Genomic DNA, 21,578 nt, shown 5'->3' with positions numbered 1-21,578 from the left:
GGTGTTAGTTCACGGACTGAGGTGTGATGGGGACTTGTTTTGTTTTGTGTGGTGTTAGTTCACGGAGTGAGGTGTGATGGGGACTTGTTTTGTTTTGTGTGGTGTTAGTTCACGGCGGTGTGATGGGGACTTGTTTTGTTTTGTGTGGTGTTAGTTTATGGAGTGACGCGTGATGGGGCCTGGTTTTGTTTTCTGTCGTGTTAGTTCACGGAGTGAGGTGTGATGGAGACTTCTTTTGATTTGTGTGGCGTTAGTTCACGTAGTGAGGTGTGATGGAGACTTGCTTTGTTTTGTGTGGTGTTAGTTCACAGAGTGAGGTGTGATGGGGACTTGATTTGTGTGGTGTTAGTTCACGGAGTGAGGTGTAATGGGGACTTGTTTTGTGTGGTGTTAGTTCATGGAGTGAGGTGTGGTGGGGAATTGCTTTGTTTTGTGTGGTGTTAGTTCACGGAGTGAGGTGTGATGGGGAGTTGGTTTGTGTTCTGTGGTGTTAGTTCACAGAGTGAGGTGTGATGGAGACTTGTTTTGTTTTGTGTGGTGTTAGTTTACGGAGTGAGGCGTGATGGGGAGTTGGTTTGTGTTCTGTGGTGTTAGTTCACAGAGTGAGGTGTGATGGAGACTTGTTTTGTTTTGTGTGGTGTTAGTTCACGGAGTGAGGTGTGATGGGGACTTGTTTTGTGTGCTGTTAGTTCATGGAGTGAGGTGTGATGGAGACTTGTTTTGTTTTGTGTGATTTTAGTTCACGGAGTGAGGTGTGATGGGGACTTGTTTTGTTTTGTGTGGTGTTAGTTCACGGAGTGAGGTGTGATGGGGACTTGTTTTGTGTGGTGTTAGTTCATGGAGTGAGGTGTAATGGGGACTTGTTTTGTGTGGTGTTAGTTCATGGAGTGAGGTGTGATGGGGACTTGATTTGTGTGGTGTTAGTTCATGGAGTGAGGTGTAATGGGGACTTGTTTTGTGTGGTGTTAGTTCATGGAGTGAGGTGTAATGGGGACTTGTTTTGTGTGGTGTTAGTTCACGGAGTGAGGTGTGATGGGGACTTGTTTTGTGTGGTGTTAGTTCATGGAGTGAGGTGTAATGGGGACTTGTTTTGTGTGGTGTTAGTTCATGGAGTGAGGTGTGGTGGGGAATTGTTTTGTTTTGTGTGGTGTTAGTTCACGGAGTGAGGTGTGATGTGGACTTGTTTTCTTTTGTGTGGTGTTAGTTCACGGAGTGAGGTGTGATGGGGACTTGTTTTGTGTGGTATTAGTTCACGGAGTGAGGTGTAATGGGGACTTGTTTTGTGTGGTGTTAGTTCATGGAGTGAGGTGTGATGGGGATTTGTTTTGTGTTGTGTGGTGTTAGTTCACAGAGTGAGGTGCGATGGAAACATGTTTTGTTTTTTGTGGTGTTCGTTCACGGAGTGAGGTGTTTTGGGGACTTGTTTTGTTTTGTGTGGTGTTAGTTCACGGAGTGAGTTGTGGTGGGGACTTGTTTTGTTTTGTGTGATGTTAGTTCCTGGAGTGAGGTGAGATGGGGACTTGTTTTGTGTGGTGTTAGTGCACGGAGTGAGTTGTGATGGAGTTTTGTTTTGTTTTGAGTGGTGTTAGTTTACGGAGTGAGGTGTGATGGGGATTAATTTTGTGTTGTGTTAGTTCATGGAGTGAGGTGTGATGGAGACTTGTTTTCTTTTGTGTGGTGTTAGTTCACGGAGTGAGGTGTGATGGAGTTTTGTTTTGTTTTGAGTGGTGTTAGTTTACGGAGTGAGGTGTGATGGGGATTAATTTTGTGTTGTGTTAGTTCATGGAGTGAGGTGTGATGGAGACTTGTTTTCTTTTGTGTGGTGTTAGCCCACGGCGTGAGGTGTGATGGGGACTTGTTTTGTTTTGTGTGGTGTTAGTTCACGGAGTGAGGTGTGATGGGGACTTGTTTTGTTTTGTGTGGTGTTAGTTCACGGAGTGAGCTGTGATGGGGACTTGTTTTGTTTTGTGTCATGTTCACGGAGTGAGGTGTGATGGAGACTTGTTTTGTGTGGTGTTAGTTCACGGAGTGAGGTGTGATGGGGACTTGTTTTGTGTAGTGTTAGTTCACGGAGTGAGGTGTGATGCGGACTTGTTTTGTGTGGTGTTAGTTCATGGAGTGAGGTGTGATGGAGACTTGTTTTGTTTTGAGTGATGTTAGTTCACGGAGTGAGGTGTGATGGGGACTTGTTCTGTGTGGTGTTAGTTCACGGAGTGACGTGTGATGGGGGTCTTGTTTTCTTTTGAGTGGTGTTAGTTCATGGAGTGAGCTGTGATGGGGACTTGTTTTGTTTTGTGTGGTGTTACTTCATGGAGTGAGGTGTGATGGGGAATTGTTTTGTTTCGTGTGGTGTTAGTTCACGGAGTGAGGTGTGATGGGGACTTGTTTTGTGTGGTGTTAGTTCATGGAGTGAGGTGTGATGGGGACTTGTTTTGTTTTTTGTGGTGTTAGTTCACGGAGTGAGGTGTGATGGGGACTTTTTTGTGTGGTGTTAGTTGATGGAGTGAGGTGTGATGGGGACTTGTTTTGTTTTGTGTTGTGTTAGTTCACGGAGTGAGGTGTGATGGGGACTTGTTTTGTTTTGTGTGGTGTTAGTTCACGGAGTGAGGGGTGGTGGGGACTTGTTTTGTTTTGTGTTGTGTTAGTTCACGGAATGAGGTGTGTTGGGGACTTGTTTTATTTTGTGTGGTGTTAGTTCACGGAGTGAGGTGTGATGCGGATTAGTTTTGTTTTGTGTGGTGTTAGTTCACGGAGTGATGTGTGATGGGGACTTGTTTTCTTTTGTGTGGTGTTAGTTCACGGAGTGAGTTGTGATGGGGAATTATTTTGTTTTGTGTGGTGTTAGTTCACGGAGTGAGGTGCGATGGGGACTTGTTTTGTTTTGTGTCATGTTAGTTCACGGAGTGAGGTGTGATGGGGAATTGTTTTGTGTGGTGTTAGTTCACGGAGTGAGGTGTGGTGGGGACTTGTTTTGTGTGGTGTTAGTTCATGGAGTGAGGTGTGGTGGGGAATTGTTTTGTTTTGTGTGGTGTTAGTTCACGGAGTGAGGTGTGATGGGGACTTGTTCTGTGTGGTGTTAGTTCACGGAGTGAGGTGTGATGGGGACTTGTTTTGTTTTGTGTGGTGTTAGTTCACGGAGCGAGGTGTGATGGGGACTTGTTTTGTTTTGTGTGGTGTTAGTTCATGGAGTGAGGTGTGATGGGGACTTGTTTTGTTTTGTGTGGTGTTAGTTCATGGAGTGAGGTGTGATGGGGATTAGTTTTGTTTTGTGTGGTGTTAGTTCACGGAGTGAGGTGTGATGTGGACTTGTTTTCTTTTGTGTGGTGTTAGTTCACGGAGTGAGGTGTGATGGGGACTTGTTTTGTGTGGTGTTAGTTCACGGAGTGAGGTATAATGGGGACTTGTTTTGTGTGGTGTTAGTTCATGGAGTGAGGTGTGATGGGGACTTGTTTTGTTTTGTGTCATGTTAGTTCACGGAGTGAGGTGTGATGGGGACTTGTTTTGTGTGGTGTTAATTCACGGAGTGAGGTGTGATGGGGACTTGTTTTGTGTGGTGTTAGTTCATGGTGTGAGGTGTGTTGGGGACTTGTTTTGTGTGGTGTTAGTTCACGGAGTGAGCTGTAATGGGGACTTGTTTTGTGTGGTGTTAGTTCATGGAGTGAGGTGTGATGGGGAGTTGTTTTGTGTTGTGTGGTGTTAGTTCACAGAGTGAGGTGTGATGGAGACTTGTTTTGTTTTGTGTGGTGTTAGTTCACGGAGTGAGCTGTAATGGGGACTTGTTTTGTGTGGTGTTAGTTCACGGAGTGAGGAGTGATGGAGACTTGTTTTGTTTTGTGTGGTGTTAGTTCATGGAGTGAGGTGTGATGGGGACTTGTTTTGTTTTGTGTGGTGTTAGTTCATGGAGTGACGTGTGATGGGGACTTGTTTTGTGTTGTGTGGTGTTAGTTCACGGAGTGAGGTGTGATGGGGACTTGTTTTGTTTTGTGTGGTGTTAGTTCACGGAGTGAGGTGTGATGGGGATTAGTTTTGTTTTGTGTGGTGTTAGTTCACGGAGTGAGGTGTGATGGGGAATGTTTCTGTGTGGTGTTAGTTCACAGAGTGATGTGTGATGGCGACTTGTTTTGTTTTGTGTGGTGTTAGTTTATGGAGTGACATGTGATGGGGACTGGTTTTGTTTTGTGTCGTGTTAGTTCACGGAGTGAGGTGTGATGGAGACTTGTTTTGTTTTGTGTGGTGTTAGTTCACGGAGTGAGGTATGATGGAGACTTCTTTTGTTTTGTGCGGTGTTAGTTCACGGAGTGAGGTGTGATGGGGACTTGTTTTGTTTTGTGTTGTGTTAGTTCACGGAGTGAGGTGTGATGGGGACTTGTTTTGTTTTGTGTGGTGTTAGTTCACGGAGTGAGGGGTGGTGGGGACTTGTTTTGTTTTCTGTGGTGTTAGTTCACGGAATGAGGTGTGTTGGGGACTTGTTTTATTTTGTGTGGTGTTAGTTCACGGAGTGAGGTGTGATGGGGACTTGTTTTATTTTCTGTGGTGTTAGTTCACGGAGGGAGGTGTGATGGGGATTAGTTTTGTTTTGTGTGGTGTTAGTTCACGGAGTGAGGTGTGATGGGGACTTGTATTCTTTTGTGTGGTGTTAGTTCACGGAGTGAGGTGTGATGGGGAATTATTTTGTTTTGTGTGGTGTTAGTTCACGGACTGAGGTGTGATGGGGACTTGTTTTGTTTTGTGTGGTGTTAGTTCACGGAGTGAGTTGTGATGGGGACTTGTTTTGTTTTGTGTGGTGTTAGTTCACGGAGGTGTGATGGGGACTTGTTTTGTTTTGTGTGGTGTTAGTTTATGGAGTGACGCGTGATGGGGCCTGGTTTTGTTTTCTGTCGTGTTAGTTCACGGAGTGAGGTGTGATGGAGACTTCTTTTGATTTGTGTGGCGTTAGTTCACGGAGTGAGGTGTGATGGAGACTTGTTTTGTTTTGTGTGGTGTTAGTTCACAGAGTGAGGTGTGATGGGGACTTGATTTGTGTGGTGTTAGTTCACGGAGTGAGGTGTAATGGGGACTTGTTTTGTGTGGTGTTAGTTCATGGAGTGAGGTGTGGTGGGGAATTGCTTTGTTTTGTGTGGTGTTAGTTCACGGAGTGAGGTGTGATGGGGAGTTGGTTTGTGTTCTGTGGTGTTAGTTCACAGAGTGAGGTGTGATGGAGACTTGTTTTGTTTTGTGTGGTGTTAGTTTACGGAGTGAGGCGTGATGGGGAGTTGGTTTGTGTTCTGTGGTGTTAGTTCACAGAGTGAGGTGTGATGGAGACTTGTTTTGTTTTGTGTGGTGTTAGTTCACGGAGTGAGGTGTGATGGAGACTTGTTTTGTTTTGTGTGATTTTAGTTCACGGAGTGAGGTGTGATGGGGACTTGTTTTGTTTTGTGTGGTATTAGTTCACGGAGTGAGGTGTGATGGGGACTTGTTTTGTGTGGTGTTAGTTCATGGAGTGAGGTGTAATGGGGACTTGTTTTGTGTGGTGTTAGTTCATGGAGTGAGGTGTGATGGGGACTTGATTTGTGTGGTGTTAGTTCATGGAGTGAGGTGTAATGGGGACTTGTTTTGTGTGGTGTTAGTTCACGGAGTGAGGTGTGGTGGGGACTTGTTCTGTGTGGTGTTAGTTCACGGAGTGAGGTGTGATGGGGACTTGTTTTGTTTTGTGTGGTGTTAGTTCACGGAGCGAGGTGTGATGGGGACTTGTTTTGTTTTGTGTGGTGTTAGTTCATGGAGTGAGGTGTGATGGGGACTTGTTTTGTTTTGTGTGGTGTTAGTTCACGGAGTGATGTGTGATGGGGACTTGTTTTGTTTTGTGTGGTGTTAGTTCACGGAGTGAGGTGTGATGGCGACTTGTTTTGTTTTGTGTGGTGTTAGTTCACGGAGTGAGGTGTGATGGCGACTTGTTTTGTTTTGTGTGGTGTTAGTTCACGGAGTGAGGTGTGATGGGGACTTGTTTTGTTTTGTGTGGTGTTAGTTCACGGATTGAGGTGTGATGGAGACTTGTTTTGTTTTGTGTGGTGTTTGCTCACGGCGTGAGGTGTGATGGGGACTTGTTTTGTTTTGTGTGGTGTTAGTTCACGGAGTGAGGTGTGATGGGGACTTGTTTTGTTTTGTGTGGTGTTAGTTCATGGAGTGAGGTGTGATGGGGACTTGTTTTGTGTGGTGTTAATTCACGGAGTGAGGTGTGATGGGGACTTGTTTTGTGTGGTGTTAGTTCATGGTGTGAGGTGTGATGGGGACTTGTTTTGTGTGGTGTTAGTTCACGGAGTGAGCTGTAATGGGGACTTGTTTTGTGTGGTGTTAGTTCATGGAGTGAGGTGTGATGGGGAGTTGTTTTGTGTTGTGTGGTGTTAGTTCACAGAGTGAGGTGTGATGGAGACTTGTTTTGTTTTGTGTGGTGTTAGTTCACGGAGTGAGCTGTAATGGGGACTTGTTTTGTGTGGTGTTAGTTCACGGAGTGAGGAGTGATGGAGACTTGTTTTGTTTTGTGTGGTGTTAGTTCATGGAGTGAGGTGTGATGGGGACTTGTTTTGTTTTGTGTGGTGTTAGTTCATGGAGTGACGTGTGATGGGGACTTGTTTTGTTTTGTGTGGTGTTAGTTCACGGAGTGAGGTGTGATGGGGACTTGTTTTGTTTTGTGTGGTGTTAGTTCACGGAGTGAGGTGTGGTGGGGATTAGTTTTGTTTTGTGTGGTGTTAGTTCACGGAGTGAGGTGTGATGGGGAATGTTTCTGTGTGGTGTTAGTTCACGGAGTGATGTGTGATGGCGACTTGTTTTGTTTTGTGTGGTGTTAGTTTATGGAGTGACATGTGATGGGGACTGGTTTTGATTTGTGTCGTGTTAGTTCACGGAGTGAGGTGTGATGGAGACTTGTTTTGTTTTGTGTGGTGTTAGTTCACGGAGTGAGGTATGATGGAGACTTCTTTTGTTTTGTGCGGTGTTAGTTCATGGAGTGAGGTGTGATGGAGACTTGTTTTGTTTTGTGTGGTGTTAGTTCACGGAGTGAGGTGTGATGGGGACTTGTTTTGTGTGGTGTTAGTTCATGGAGTGAGGTGTAATGGGGACTTGTTTTGTGTGGTGTTAGTTCACGGAGTGAGGTGTGATGGGGACTTGATTTGTGTGGTGTTAGTTCATGGAGTGAGGTGTAATGGGGACTTGTTTTGTGTGGTGTTCGTTCATGGAGTGAGGTGTAATGGGGACTTGTTTTGTGTGGTGTTAGTTCATGGAGTGAGGTGTAATGGGGACTTGTTTTGTGTGGTGTTAGTTCACGGAGTGAGGTGTGATGGGGACTTGTTTTGTGTGGTGTTAGTTCATGGAGTGAGGTGTAATGGGGACTTGTTTTGTGTGGTGTTAGTTCATGGAGTGAGGTGTGGTGGGGAATTGTTTTGTTTTGTGTGGTGTTAGTTCACGGAGTGAGGTGTGATGTGGACTTGTTTTCTTTTGTGTGGTGTTAGTTCACAGAGTGAGGTGCGATGGAAACATGTTTTGTTTTTTGTGGTGTTAGTTCACGGAGTGAGGTGTAATGGGGACTTGTTTTGTGTGGTGTTAGTTCATGGAGTGAGGTGTGATGGGGATTTGTTTTGTGTTGTGTGGTGTTAGTTCACAGAGTGAGGTGCGATGGAAACATGTTTTGTTTTTTGTGGTGTTAGTTCACGGAGTGAGGTGTGTTGGGGACTTGTTTTGTTTTGTGTGGTGTTAGTTCACGGAGTGAGTTGTGGTGGGGACTTGTTTTGTTTTGTGTGATGTTAGTTCCTGGAGTGAGGTGAGATGGGGACTTGTTTTGTGTGGTGTTCGTGCACGGAGTGAGTTGTGATGGAGTTTTATTTTGTTTTGAGTGGTGTTAGTTTACGGAGTGAGGTGTGATGGGGATTAATTTTGTGTTGTGTTAGTTCATGGAGTGAGGTGTGATGGAGACTTGTTTTCTTTTGTGTGGTGTTAGTTCACGGAGTGAGGTGTGATGGAGTTTTGTTTTGTTTTGAGTGGTGTTAGTTTACGGAGTGAGGTGTGATGGGGATTAATTTTGTGTTGTGTTAGTTCATGGAGTGAGGTGTGATGGAGACTTGTTTTCTTTTGTGTGGTGTTAGCTCACGGCGTGAGGTGTGATGGGGACTTGTTTTGTTTTGTGTGGTGTTAGTTCACGGAGTGAGGTGTGATGGGGCCTTGTTTTGTTTTGTGTGGTGTTAGTTCACGGAGTGAGCTGTGATGGGGACTTGTTTTGTTTTGTGTCATGTTCACGGAGTGAGCTGTGATGGAGACTTGTTTTGTGTGGTGTTAGTTCACGGAGTGAGGTGTGATGGGGACTTGTTTTGTGTGGTGTTAGTTCACGGAGTGAGGTGTGATGCGGACTTGTTTTGTGTGGTGTTAGTTCATGGAGTGAGGTGTGATGGAGACTTGTTTTGTTTTGAGTGATGTTAGTTCACGGAGTGAGGTGTGATGGGGACTTGTTCTGTGTGGTGTTAGTTCACGGAGTGACGTGTGATGGGGGTCTTGTTTTCTTTTGAGTGGTGTTAGTTCATGGAGTGAGCTGTGATGGGGACTTGTTTTGTTTTGTGTGGTGTTACTTCATGGAGTGAGGTGTGATGGGGAATTGTTTTGTTTCGTGTGGTGTTAGTTCACGGAGTGAGGTGTGATGGGGACTTGTTTTGTGTGGTGTTAGTTCATGGAGTGAGGTGTGATGGGGACTTGTTTTGTTTTTTGTGGTGTTAGTTCACGGAGTGAGGTGTGATGGGGACTTTTTTGTGTGGTGTTAGTTGATGGAGTGAGGTGTGATGGGGACTTGTTTTGTTTTGTGTTGTGTTAGTTCACGGAGTGAGGTGTGATGGGGACTTGTTTTGTTTTGTGTGGTGTTAGTTCACGGAGTGAGGGGTGGTGGGGACTTGTTTTGTTTTGTGTTGTGTTAGTTCACGGAATGAGGTGTGTTGGGGACTTGTTTTATTTTGTGTGGTGTTAGTTCACGGAGTGAGGTGTGATGGGGATTAGTTTTGTTTTGTGTGGTGTTAGTTCACGGAGTGATGTGTGATGAGGACTTGTTTTCTTTTGTGTGGTGTTAGTTCACGGAGTGAGTTGTGATGGGGAATTATTTTGTTTTGTGTGGTGTTAGTTCACGGAGTGAGGTGCGATGGGGACTTGTTTTGTTTTGTGTCATGTTAGTTCACGGAGTGAGGTGTGATGGGGACTTGTTTTGTGTGGTGTTAGTTCACGGAGTGAGGTGTGATGGGGACTTGTTTTGTGTGGTGTTAGTTCACGGAGTGAGGTGTGGTGGGGACTTGTTTTGTGTGGTGTTAGTTCATGGAGTGAGGTGTGATGGGGACTTGTTCTGAGTGGTGTTAGTTCACGGAGTGAGGTGTGATGGGGACTTGTTTTGTTTTGTGTGGTGTTAGTTCACGGAGCGAGGTGTGATGGGGACTTGTTTTGTTTTGTGTGGTGTTAGTTCATGGAGTGAGTTGTGATGGGGACTTGTTTTGTTTTGTGTGGTGTTAGTTCACGGAGTGAGGTGTGATGGGGACTTGTTTTGTTTTGTGTGGTGTTAGTTCACGGAGTGAGGTGTGATGGCGACTTGTTTTGTTTTGTGTGGTGTTAGTTCACGGAGTGAGTTGTGATGGCGACTTGTTTTGTTTTGTGTGGTGTTAGTTCACGGAGTGAGGTGTGATGGGGACTTGTTTTGTTTTGTGTGGTGTTAGTTCACGGAGTGAGGTGTGATGGAGACTTGTTTTGTTTTGTGTGGTGTTTGCTCACGGCGTGAGGTGTGATGGGGACTTGTTTTGTTTTGTGTGGTGTTAGTTCACGGAGTGAGGTGTGATGGGGACTTGTTTTGTTTTGTGTGGTGTTAGTTCATGGAGTGAGGTGTGATGGGGATTAGTTTTGTTTTGTGTGGTGTTAGTTCACGGAGTGAGCTGTGATGGGGACTTGTTTTGTTTTGTGTCATGTTCACGGAGTGAGGTGTGATGGGGACTTGTTTTGTGTGGTGTTAGTTCACGGAGTGAGGTGTGATGGGGACTTGTTTTGTGTGGTGTTAGTTCACGGAGTGAGGTGTGATGGAGACTTGTTTTGTTTTGTGTGGTGTTAGTTCATGGAGTGAGGTGTGGTGGGTGTTGAATCCGTGATTCTTAAGGTATGATATTTTCCAATAACTAGACGGAGGCTGTAAATTAACAATCAACAGGTGTTTACTGGAGGATGGTAGTCTAATGACTAACAGTACAGAGGCATGCTCAAGGCTTATATACAGGTGTGGTCACTGCCGGTACTACAGTATACAGGAGCTGTAAAAGTAGTTCTCTCTTAAAGGTACATACACTACAGCGGGGAATTGTTTTGTTTTGTGTGGTGTTAGTTCATGCTGTGAGGTATGATGGGGACTTGTTTTGTGTGGTGTTAGTTCATGGGGTGAGGAGTAATGGGGAATTGTTTTGTTCTGTGTGGTGTTAGTTCAAGGAGTGAGGTGTGAAGGGGACTTGTACTGTTTGGTGTTAGTTCACAGAGTGAGGTGTGATGGGGACTTGCTTTGTTTTGTGTGGTGTTAGTTCACGGAGTGAGGTGTGATGGGGACTTTTTTGTGTGGTGTTAGTTGATGGAGTGAGGTGTGATGGGGACTTGTTTTGTTTTGTGTTGTGTTAGTTCATGGAGTGAGGTGTGATGCGGATTTGTTTTCTTTTGTGTGGTGTTAGTTCACGGAGTGAGGTGTGATGGGGACTTGTTTTGTGTGGTATTAGTTCACGGAGTGAGGTGTAATGGGGACTTGTTTTGTGTGGTGTTAGTTCATGGAGTGAGGTGTGATGGGGATTTGTTTTGTGTTGTGTGGTGTTAGTTCACAGAGTGAGGTGCGATGGAAACATGTTTTGTTTTTTGTGGTGTTAGTTCACGGAGTGAGGTGTGTTGGGGACTTGTTTTGTTTTGTGTGGTGTTAGTTCACAGAGTGAGTTGTGGTGGGGACTTGTTTTGTTTTGTGTGATGTTAGTTCCTGGAGTGAGGTGAGATGGGGACTTGTTTTGTGTGGTGTTAGTGCACGGAGTGAGTTGTGATGGAGTTTTATTTTGTTTTGAGTGGTGTTAGTTTACGGAGTGAGGTGTGATGGGGATTAATTTTGTGTTGTGTTAGTTCATGGAGTGAGGTGTGATGGAGACTTGTTTTCTTTTGTGTGGTGTTAGTTCACGGAGTGAGGTGTGATGGAGTTTTGTTTTGTTTTGAGTGGTGTTAGTTTACGGAGTGAGGTGTGATGGGGATTAATTTTGTGTTGTGTTAGTTCATGGAGTGAGGTGTGATGGAGACTTGTTTTCTTTTGTGTGGTGTTAGCTCACGTGTGAGGTGTGATGGGGACTTGTTTTGTTTTGTGTGATGTTAGTTCCTGGAGTGAGGTGAGATGGGGACTTGTTTTGTATTGTGTTAGTGCACGGAGTGAGTTGTGATGGAGTTTTATTTTGTTTTGAGTGGTGTTAGTTTACGGAGTGAGGTGTGATGGGGATTAATTTTGTGTTGTGTTAGTTCATGGAGTGAGGTGTGATGGAGACTTGTTTTCTTTTGTGTGGTGTTAGTTCACGGAGTGAGGTGTGATGGAGTTTTGTTTTGTTTTGAGTGGTGTTAGTTTACGGAGTGAGGTGTGATGGGGATTAATTTTGTGTTGTGTTAGTTCATGGAGTGAGGTGTGATGGAGACTTGTTTTCTTTTGTGTGGTGTTAGCTCACGTGTGAGGTGTGATGGGGACTTGTTTTGTTTTGTGTGGTGTTAGTTCACGGAGTGAGGTGTGATGGGGCCTTGTTTTGTTTTGTGTGGTGTTAGTTCACGGAGTGAGCTGTGATGGGGACTTGTTTTGTTTTGTGTCATGTTCACGGAGTGAGCTGTGATGGAGACTTGTTTTGTGTGGTGTTAGTTCACGGAGTGAGGTGTGATGGGGACTTGTTTTGTGTGGTGTTAGTTCACGGAGTGAGGTGTGATGCGGACTTGTTTTGTGTGGTGTTAGTTCATGGAGTGAGGTGTGATGGAGACTTGTTTTGTTTTGAGTGATGTTAGTTCACGGAGTGAGGTGTGATGGGGACTTGTTCTGTGTGGTGTTAGTTCACGGAGTGACGTGTGATGGGGGTCTTGTTTTCTTTTGAGTGGTGTTAGTTCATGGAGTGAGCTGTGATGGGGACTTGTTTTGTTTTGTGTGGTGTTACTTCATGGAGTGAGGTGTGATGGGGAATTGTTTTGTTTCGTGTGGTGTTAGTTCACGGAGTGAGGTGTGATGGGGACTTGTTTTGTGTGGTGTTAGTTCATGGAGTGAGGTGTGATGGGGACTTGTTTTGTTTTTTGTGGTGTTAGTTCACGGAGTGAGGTGTGATGGGGACTTTTTTGTGTGGTGTTAGTTGATGGAGTGAGGTGTGATGGGGACTTGTTTTGTTTTGTGTTGTGTTAGTTCACGGAGTGAGGTGTGATGGGGACTTGTTTTGTTTTGTGTGGTGTTAGTTCACGGAGTGAGGGGTGGTGGGGACTTGTTTTGTTTTGTGTTGTGTTAGTTCACGGAATGAGGTGTGTTGGGGACTTGTTTTATTTTGTGTGGTGTTAGTTCACGGAGTGAGGTGTGATGGGGATTAGTTTTGTTTTGTGTGGTGTTAGTTCACGGAGTGATGTGTGATGAGGACTTGTTTTCTTTTGTGTGGTGTTAGTTCACGGAGTGAGTTGTGATGGGGAATTATTTTGTTTTGTGTGGTGTTAGTTCACGGAGTGAGGTGCGATGGGGACTTGTTTTGTTTTGTGTCATGTTAGTTCACGGAGTGAGGTGTGATGGGGACTTGTTTTGTGTGGTGTTAGTTCACGGAGTGAGGTGTGATGGGGACTTGTTTTGTGTGGTGTTAGTTCACGGAGTGAGGTGTGGTGGGGACTTGTTTTGTGTGGTGTTAGTTCATGGAGTGAGGTGTGGTGGGGAATTGTTTTGTTTTGTGTGGTGTTAGTTCACGGAGTGAGGTGTGATGGGGACTTGTTCTGAGTGGTGTTAGTTCACGGAGTGAGGTGTGATGGGGACTTGTTTTGTTTTGTGTGGTGTTAGTTCACGGAGCGAGGTGTGATGGGGACTTGTTTTGTTTTGTGTGGTGTTAGTTCATGGAGTGAGTTGTGATGGGGACTTGTTTTGTTTTGTGTGGTGTTAGTTCACGGAGTGAGGTGTGATGGGGACTTGTTTTGTTTTGTGTGGTGTTAGTTCACGGAGTGAGGTGTGATGGCGACTTGTTTTGTTTTGTGTGGTGTTAGTTCACGGAGTGAGTTGTGATGGCGACTTGTTTTGTTTTGTGTGGTGTTAGTTCACGGAGTGAGGTGTGATGGGGACTTGTTTTGTTTTGTGTGGTGTTAGTTCACGGAGTGAGGTGTGATGGAGACTTGTTTTGTTTTGTGTGGTGTTTGCTCACGGCGTGAGGTGTGATGGGGACTTGTTTTGTTTTGTGTGGTGTTAGTTCACGGAGTGAGGTGTGATGGGGACTTGTTTTGTTTTGTGTGGTGTTAGTTCATGGAGTGAGGTGTGATGGGGATTAGTTTTGTTTTGTGTGGTGTTAGTTCACGGAGTGAGCTGTGATGGGGACTTGTTTTGTTTTGTGTCATGTTCACGGAGTGAGGTGTGATGGGGACTTGTTTTGTGTGGTGTTAGTTCACGGAGTGAGGTGTGATGGGGACTTGTTTTGTGTGGTGTTAGTTCACGGAGTGAGGTGTGATGGAGACTTGTTTTGTTTTGTGTGGTGTTAGTTCATGGAGTGAGGTGTGGTGGGTGTTGAATCCGTGATTCTTAAGGTATGATATTTTCCAATAACTAGACGGAGGCTGTAAATTAACAATCAACAGGTGTTTACTGGAGGATGGTAGTCTAATGACTAACAGTACAGAGGCATGCTCAAGGCTTATATACAGGTGTGGTCACTGCCGGTACTACAGTATACAGGAGCTGTAAAAGTAGTTCTCTCTTAAAGGTACATACACTACAGCGGGGAATTGTTTTGTTTTGTGTGGTGTTAGTTCATGCTGTGAGGTATGATGGGGACTTGTTTTGTGTGGTGTTAGTTCATGGGGTGAGGAGTAATGGGGAATTGTTTTGTTCTGTGTGGTGTTAGTTCAAGGAGTGAGGTGTGAAGGGGACTTGTACTGTTTGGTGTTAGTTCACAGAGTGAGGTGTGATGGGGACTTGCTTTGTTTTGTGTGGTGTTAGTTCACGGAGTGAGGTGTGATGGGGACTTTTTTGTGTGGTGTTAGTTGATGGAGTGAGGTGTGATGGGGACTTGTTTTGTTTTGTGTTGTGTTAGTTCATGGAGTGAGGTGTGATGCGGATTTGTTTTCTTTTGTGTGGTGTTAGTTCACGGAGTGAGGTGTGATGGGGACTTGTTTTGTTTTGTGTTGTGTTAGTTCACGGAGTGAGGTGTGATGGGGACTTGTTTTATTTTGTGTTGTGTTAGTTCACGGAGTGAGGTGTGATGGGGGCTTGTTTTGTTTTGTGTTGTGTTAGTTCACGGAGTGAGGTGTGATGGGGACTTGTTTTATTTTCTGTGGTGTTAGTTCACGGAGTGAGGTGTGATGGGGATTAGTTTTGTTTTGTGTGGTGTTAGTTCACGGAGTGAGGTGTGATGGGGACTTGTATTCTTTTGTGTGGTGTTAGTTCACGGAGTGAGGTGTGATGGGGAATTATTTTGTTTTGTGTGGTGTTAGTTCACGGACTGAGGTGTGATGGGGACTTGTTTTGTTTTGTGTGGTGTTAGTTCACGGAGTGAGGTGTGATGGGGACTTGTTTTGTTTTGTGTGGTGTTAGTTCACGGAGGTGTGATGGGGACTTGTTTTGTTTTGTGTGGTGTTAGTTTATGGAGTGACGCGTGATGGGGCCTGGTTTTGTTTTCTGTCGTGTTAGTTCACGGAGTGAGGTGTGATGGAGACTTCTTTTGATTTGTGTGGCGTTAGTTCACGGAGTGAGGTGTGATGGAGACTTGTTTTGTTTTGTGTGGTGTTAGTTCACAGAGTGAGGTGTGATGGGGACTTGATTTGTGTGCTGTTAGTTCACGGAGTGAGGTGTAATGGGGACTTGTTTTGTGTGGTGTTAGTTCATGGAGTGAGGTGTGGTGGGGAATTGCTTTGTTTTGTGTGGTGTTAGTTCACGGAGTGAGGTGTGATGGGGAGTTGGTTTGTGTTCTGTGGTGTTAGTTCACAGAGTGAGGTGTGATGGAGACTTGTTTTGTTTTGTGTGGTGTTAGTTTACGGAGTGAGGCGTGATGGGGAGTTGGTTTGTGTTCTGTGGTGTTAGTTCACAGAGTGAGGTGTGATGGAGACTTGTTTTGTTTTGTGTGGTGTTAGTTCACGGAGTGAGGTGTGATGGGGACTTGTTTTGTGTGCTGTTAGTTCATGGAGTGAGGTGTGATGGAGACTTGTTTTGTTTTGTGTGATTTTAGTTCACGGAGTGAGGTGTGATGGGGACTTGTTTTGTTTTGTGTGGTGTTAGTTCATGGAGTGAGGTGTGGTGGAGACTTGTTTTGTTTTGTGTGGTGTTAGTTCACGGAGTGAGGTGTGATGGGGACTTGTTTTGTTTTGTGTGGTGTTAGTTCACGGAGTGAGGTGTGATGGGGACTTGTTTTGTTTTGCGTGGTGTTAGTTCACGGAGTGAGGTGTGATGGGGACTTGTTTTGTTTTGTGTGGTGTTAGTTCACGGAGTGAGGTGTGATGGAGACTTGTTTTGTTTTGTATGGTGTTAGTTCACGGAGTGAGGTGTGATGGGGACTTGTTTTGTTTTGCGTGGTGTTAGTTCACAGAGTGAGGTGTGATGGGGACTTGTTTTGTTTTGTGTGGTGTTAGTTCACGGAGTGAGGTGTGATGGAGACTTGTTTGGTTTTGTGCGGTGTTAGTTCACGGAGTGAGGTGTGATGGGGACTTGTTTTGTTTTGTGTGGTGTTAGTTCACGGAGTGAGGTTTGATGGGGACTTGTTTTGTGTGGTGTTAGTTCACGGAGCGAGGTGTGATGGGGACTTGTTTTGTTTTGTGTTGTGTTAGTTCACGGAGTGAGGTGTGATGGGGAATTATTTTGTTTTGTGCGTTGTTAGTTCACGGAGTGAGGTGTGATGGGGACTTGTTCTGTGTGGTGTTACTTCATGGAGTGACGTGTGATGGCCACTTGTTATGATTTGTGTGTTGTTAATTCACGGACTGAGGTGTGATGCGGACTTGTTTTGTTTTGTGTGGTGTTAGTTCACGGAGGTATGATGGGGACTTGTTTTATTTCGTGTGTTGTTAGTTTTTGGAGTGACGTGTGATGGGAACTGGTTTTGTTTTGTGGCGTGTTAGTTCACGGAGTGAGGTGTGATGGGGACTTGTTTTGTTTTGTGTGGTGTTAATTCATGGAGTGAGGTGTGATGGGGACTTGTTTTGTGTTGTATGGTGTTAGTTCACGGAGTGAGGTGTGATGGGGACTTGTTTTGTTTTGTGTGGTGTTAATTCATGGAGTGAGGTGTGATGGGGACTTGTTTTGTGTTGTATGGTCTCCTCTACTGATGCCGAAGGCACAGCGTTTGAAACCCACTCAACAGTCCCAGAGAGCGGAGACCGGAGCACCGGCTTTGAATTCTGGTTTGGCGTCCATTGAGATACTCACGCCCAGTGGGTGTGGGTGGCCGCCCCGCCATCTTATGGCCTGTGAAGCCATAAAACCCTTCCGCCGTATAAGACTAACCACCCTATTGACTGGTATAAAGATGGTTACGGCCATGGAGGGTCACGTTGCGGCCTGTCAGACTGTTAATCAGCTGATCAGCTCTTTCACAACTTCAGACTATTTTCCAATGGAAGTGTGCAAAGATACGAATGCTACTGCAAAAAGCAGGTTAATTTCAATTCTAAAATTGATGTTTGCTCATCGAATTGCAGTGCTGCAGAAAGCAGAAGGACCACTTCCACAGGGGGACCTGCCAACACGGAAAACACAGCTGTACAAATACAGCACAGACCTCTGGAATATTACCATAAGTGTATTCATACAAGACGGGCCCTTCTTCGTTTTCCGATTATTCCTGATTTTCAATAAAGGGATAATCCACCAGATGCTGGTGTTCTTCACGATCAAGAATGCCTTGGTGCTGACGCTGCAGACATACCGGCTGGCCGTGATATATTTAGAAATGCCGCAGTCGTGCCAGTGTCGGCAACGGATGACCACTGAGGCCGATGTCTCGCCGGATACCATCGAAATGGATGACATCCCCGAGTAGCCGTGCCGCTGGTTGGGGATGGGGATGGGGTGACAACACTTGGACTCAGCAAGGGTTTTGCCAGTGTTGTGAGGAATGAAGTGAATGTGTCCAACTGCTTCTGATACAACAGTTGCCAGTCAGGGTCAGGTGAAGCACTGAACAGCAGTTCCCCATACACCAGGGTGGCAGCACCTAATGGTGCTGGTCCACGGGCAAGTTTAGAAGGTCATTTCAAAGCACATTTCTTCACCGTGTGATCTTCGCTGAGAGCGCGAGTTGGAGATACGCCGAGGACGGTGTAGCTCCGATTCTACGGCCAACCCTCTGACAGGCGTGCTCCACAGCGGGAGTGCAGGATTCAAAACTTGCCCCTTCACGACACTGAGCCTATACTGCCCTATCTTACTCATCTAAAAAGAAAGAACTTGCATTTTTATGGCCCCTTTCACAACCTTAGGACATCCCAAAGCCCTTCACAGCCAAAGTATTTTTGTCACTGTTGTATTGTAGGAAACAACACGGCAGCCAATTTATGCACAGCAAGATCCCACAAAAAGCAATGCTATAAATGACCAGTTCATCTGTTTTACGCATTGGTTGAAGGATAAATGTTGCTCAGGACATCGGGGAGAACTCTCCTGCTCTTCTTCAAATAGTGCTCTTCAATTACTCTTCAAACACTCTTCAATTAGTCATCATTTACATCCACCTGAGAGTGCAACCGGGGCCTTGGTTTAATGTCTCATCCGAAAGATGGCACCTCCGACAGTGCAGCACTCTCTCAGTACTGCTCTGGGAGTGTCAGGCTAGATTTTGTGCTCAAGTCTCTGGAGTGGGACTTGAATCCACAACCTTCTGACTTCTGTTGGAAAGTATTGTGCCCTGTTTGTTTTCACCTGTTTAAAGTATGTTAGAAACCTTTATAAAGTCCACTCTGAGATGCCTCGTTCCGAAGCTGGGTTGAATTAGAATTGCTATTTCTTTGTCAGGAATCTGGGGAAAAAAGACAAAAATGTAATCATACATGTGTGGTGCACGATGCTCTGAGAGGAAGCTTAAAAAAGAAAGACAGACTTGAATTACTGCTTAGTTGAATAAATGTCACATTCCACGCTTTCTGACACTGCGTTGTTGCAAAGCAATGATTAGATTGAAACAAGTCAGTCCTTTGATAATAGACTGTGCTCGTTTTGTGAATGTTATAAAACACACCGTACATCTTCTGTGCCGGCACAATGCGCACTCTGAGCAGAACAAACAAGACTTTGCAACGATGCCACAATTTTTTGGTTAACAAAAGGCTATTTGATAACTAGCAGTGGATCAGCAAGCCCCAGTTCAGTTCCTTCCTTCCCTCAGCGAACTGCTGATCTCAGCCGGGCTGAACTGTGTCAAGTGAAGGCTCGTCACTTCCTCGTGAGACTGTGGGTGAAATGGGAGGGACAGCGCTGTTCCCACTGGAATGAATCAAGTGCAGTTAGAATTCCTCCTTACTGTTACAACAACAACAACACCTTGTATTTATATAGCGCCTTTAACGTAGTACAACGTCCCAAGGAGCTTCATAGGAGCGTTATCAAACAAAATTTGGCACTGAGCCACTAAAGGAGATAGTAGGGCAGAGTAGGTTTTAAGGAGTGTTTTAAAGGAGAAAAGAGAAGTAGAGAGCAATGTTCCCCATATTTTTGGGGGGCTGCTCGGCTCCTTTAACAGTTTTATCAATTTAAAAGCTGCCTCACAGACTGCGTGGGACCCATGGAGAGCTGGCCAGGCAGCTTAAAGAGAATATTGGTAGCGAGGCGGAGAGGTTTAGGGAGGGAATTCCAGAGCTTAGGTCCTTGGCAGCTGAAGGCACGGCCGCTAATGGTGGTGCGATTAAAATCGGGGGTGTCAAGGGGTTACATATGAACATATGATATTGAGGTGACAGGAAAAGACCAGCTGGGGTCCATTGAGCCTGCCACATACCATAAGGCCTGGAGCATCACGACTAGACACATCCTAACACCTCCCCTCCCCCTCCACCCCATCCCACAGCCATGTAATCTCCAGGGAGAGGCAAAAAAAGAGAAATAACCCAGGGCTGATAAAGGAAAATAATACTCTGGAAAATTCCTCTCCAACCCCCTCAGGTGACCGAAAACAGTCCAGGAGGTCACAACCTGCTCCCAGGGGGTAGGTTGGACATTTAACTATTATAATGAGGCTGCATACCTCATATTTAACCTGCCTTCCAGGCCTTGTGAAACCCGGCAGCTGAAGGGAGGTGAGGGCTAGTTCGTGGAAAAGGTAAGTACCTTCACAGCACTGCTTGTGGGCCAGGAAGAGCAGGAGCGCTTCCTCCGCCGCCTCACCAAGCTTACCTGCTACCCTGCCCGCCATCGGATCCTCCCCCGCACCCCCCCCGCCACGATCAGGCCCCCCCGGGATTGGACCCCTCCCCCGAGATCGAACACCCCCACCCTGAGATCAGATCCCCCTCACCCACCCCCCCTGTGGATCGGACCTTCCCACGCGCCCAGTAATCCAGCTGCAGGCTCCCTACCTGCTCCTGGCCTGTGCCCTCCTCCCAAGTGTTCCCCATCTGACAGGGAGCCAAGCCTGTAAATCAGCTGGTTTCCAGGCGGGGAACCTGCTGGAAAAAATAGTTGCACGCCATGACGTTAAAACTCTACAGCGTGTAGGGCAGGCCAAAACTCCTACACCCCGCTCACAGGATCCACCACAGTAAATATCAGGGCCATTGGGTTTTTCTGACAATCCAGCAGTTTCACGGTCACTTTTACTGCTATCAACTTTTTATTTCCAGATTTTTTTTTCAACTGAACTCAAATTCTCAAACTGCCATGGTGGGATTTTCACACTCATGTTTAATCCATGCCTTTGGGTTACTAGTCCAGTAACATAACCACTACACTACCGTACCTGTATGGAAGATTCAATATATACATTCAGATAGAAAGTGAGTGGTGCCTTTATTATTTTTATGCAACTAGGAGTGTTCGGAAATGAATATTTCACTATGTTATACTGTTTATTGTTCATTTATCTGTCCTATGTAAATAAAAGCATATTGGTCCAAATCCTGAGAAGAGTGTATATTCTGTCTGCCTTTTGAACAACAACAATTTTCATTTATATAGCTCCTTTAATGTAGCAAAATGACGAGAGAATCACATTGTGCACATGTTACATTCCAGTAGCCGGCATACAGAGTAAGGGTTCTTTGTTATGATCTCGGGGTTTTGCTATTGTTGCCTAGGTATTGTGCAATAAAATGTGTTCGCTGGTTGTACGGAACATGAAATTCACAAATAGGATAACTGCTGAACCTAGCCAAGAAAATATCTTGTGTCAAAACCCAAACACATGGCAGCTGTGAAAGCTAGATGTTACAGTGCCTGATGTTAACAAAGATTCATTTTAAACGGTTAATGTTTCTGTGAAAATGGCAACCCAAGAAATGTCCTGTGAATGTATTAAGCTAGTATTGCCTAAGGTACATTCTGGGCTGATATTTTTCCTCCTTTCTCTGCTAGTTTTCTCTCCTTCCCTCCTGGGTGGCTTTGCTTGCTTGCTAGGGCATGGAGCACAATGTCTTGAGTAAAAGCCAAATTGGATTCTTACCAAATTATAGAACATCGGATCATATCTTCACCCTACACACCCTAATTGACAAACATGTTCACCAGAACAAAAGCAAAATTTTTGCCTGCTTTATAGATTTCCAGAAGGCTTTCGATTCTATTTGGCACGACGGTCTATTCTTGAAACTTATTGAAAGTGGCGTAGGGGGAAAAACATATGGGGCTGAAAATTCAGTAGGGTTAGCGCCCCATTTGAGGCGCTAGAGGGCCTAGCGCCGGAGTTATGGCCGGTTTGTAAATTCAGTGGGGCCCTGCCATCGGCGTTAGACCGGTTGCGCTGCGCCGGCACCGATGACGTCATCGGTGTGCGCAGCATCCCGGTTGCCGTGGTGACGCGCCCCAACGCCGAAATTGAGCTGCGGCTGCCTCGCCCGTGGCAGCCGCAACTAACGATGTTTCAGCAGAGTCCTACGCGAGTTAGCGCCGGCGCATTAAGGTCGCGCGGCGGCCGGCCGCTTTCCCGCCGGCCGCCTGCCCGCACTTCCCTCCCCGGACTCCTCCACCCCCCCCCCCGCGGAACAGATGCGTCTGGCCTGCGAGCCCGGCACTTCTCCGAGGTGCCGGGCTCATTTTTTTCAAGATTTCAACGGCCAGCGGGCGGGTGCAGGCAGCTCCTCCTTAACTGAAGGAGGAGGCCTGCACTTCCCCAGCCTGCCGCACCGCATCGGGTGCCGCAGCGCCGGAATTGCGCCGCAATGCGGCAGTCAGCGCCCATTTCGAGGCGCTG

General features: G+C 45.9%; 1 protein-coding gene across 1 annotated transcript in view; it reads left to right on the top strand.

Moving 5' to 3' along the window:
- The window catches only part of LOC147113672 (transmembrane protein 26-like), a 204,184-nt gene extending 183,822 nt beyond the window's left edge, over positions 1-20,362 (top strand). Inside the window, exon 6 of the mRNA XM_085994960.1 lies at positions 16,882-20,362. Coding sequence (XP_085851086.1) covers positions 16,882-17,222 — 341 coding nt within the window. The 3' untranslated portion in view covers positions 17,223-20,362. The remainder of the gene's footprint in view (positions 1-16,881) is intronic.
- Positions 20,363-21,578: the final 1,216 nt, after the last annotated feature.

This window comes from Somniosus microcephalus, chromosome 8 (genome assembly GCF_052327205.1).
Source record: "Somniosus microcephalus isolate GS21.2 chromosome 8, FLI_Smic_1.0, whole genome shotgun sequence".
Classification (NCBI taxonomy): domain Eukaryota; kingdom Metazoa; phylum Chordata; class Chondrichthyes; order Squaliformes; family Somniosidae; genus Somniosus; species Somniosus microcephalus.
The sequence above is the reverse complement of the archived record's forward strand: the minus strand, read 5'-3'. Positions and strand labels throughout refer to the sequence as shown.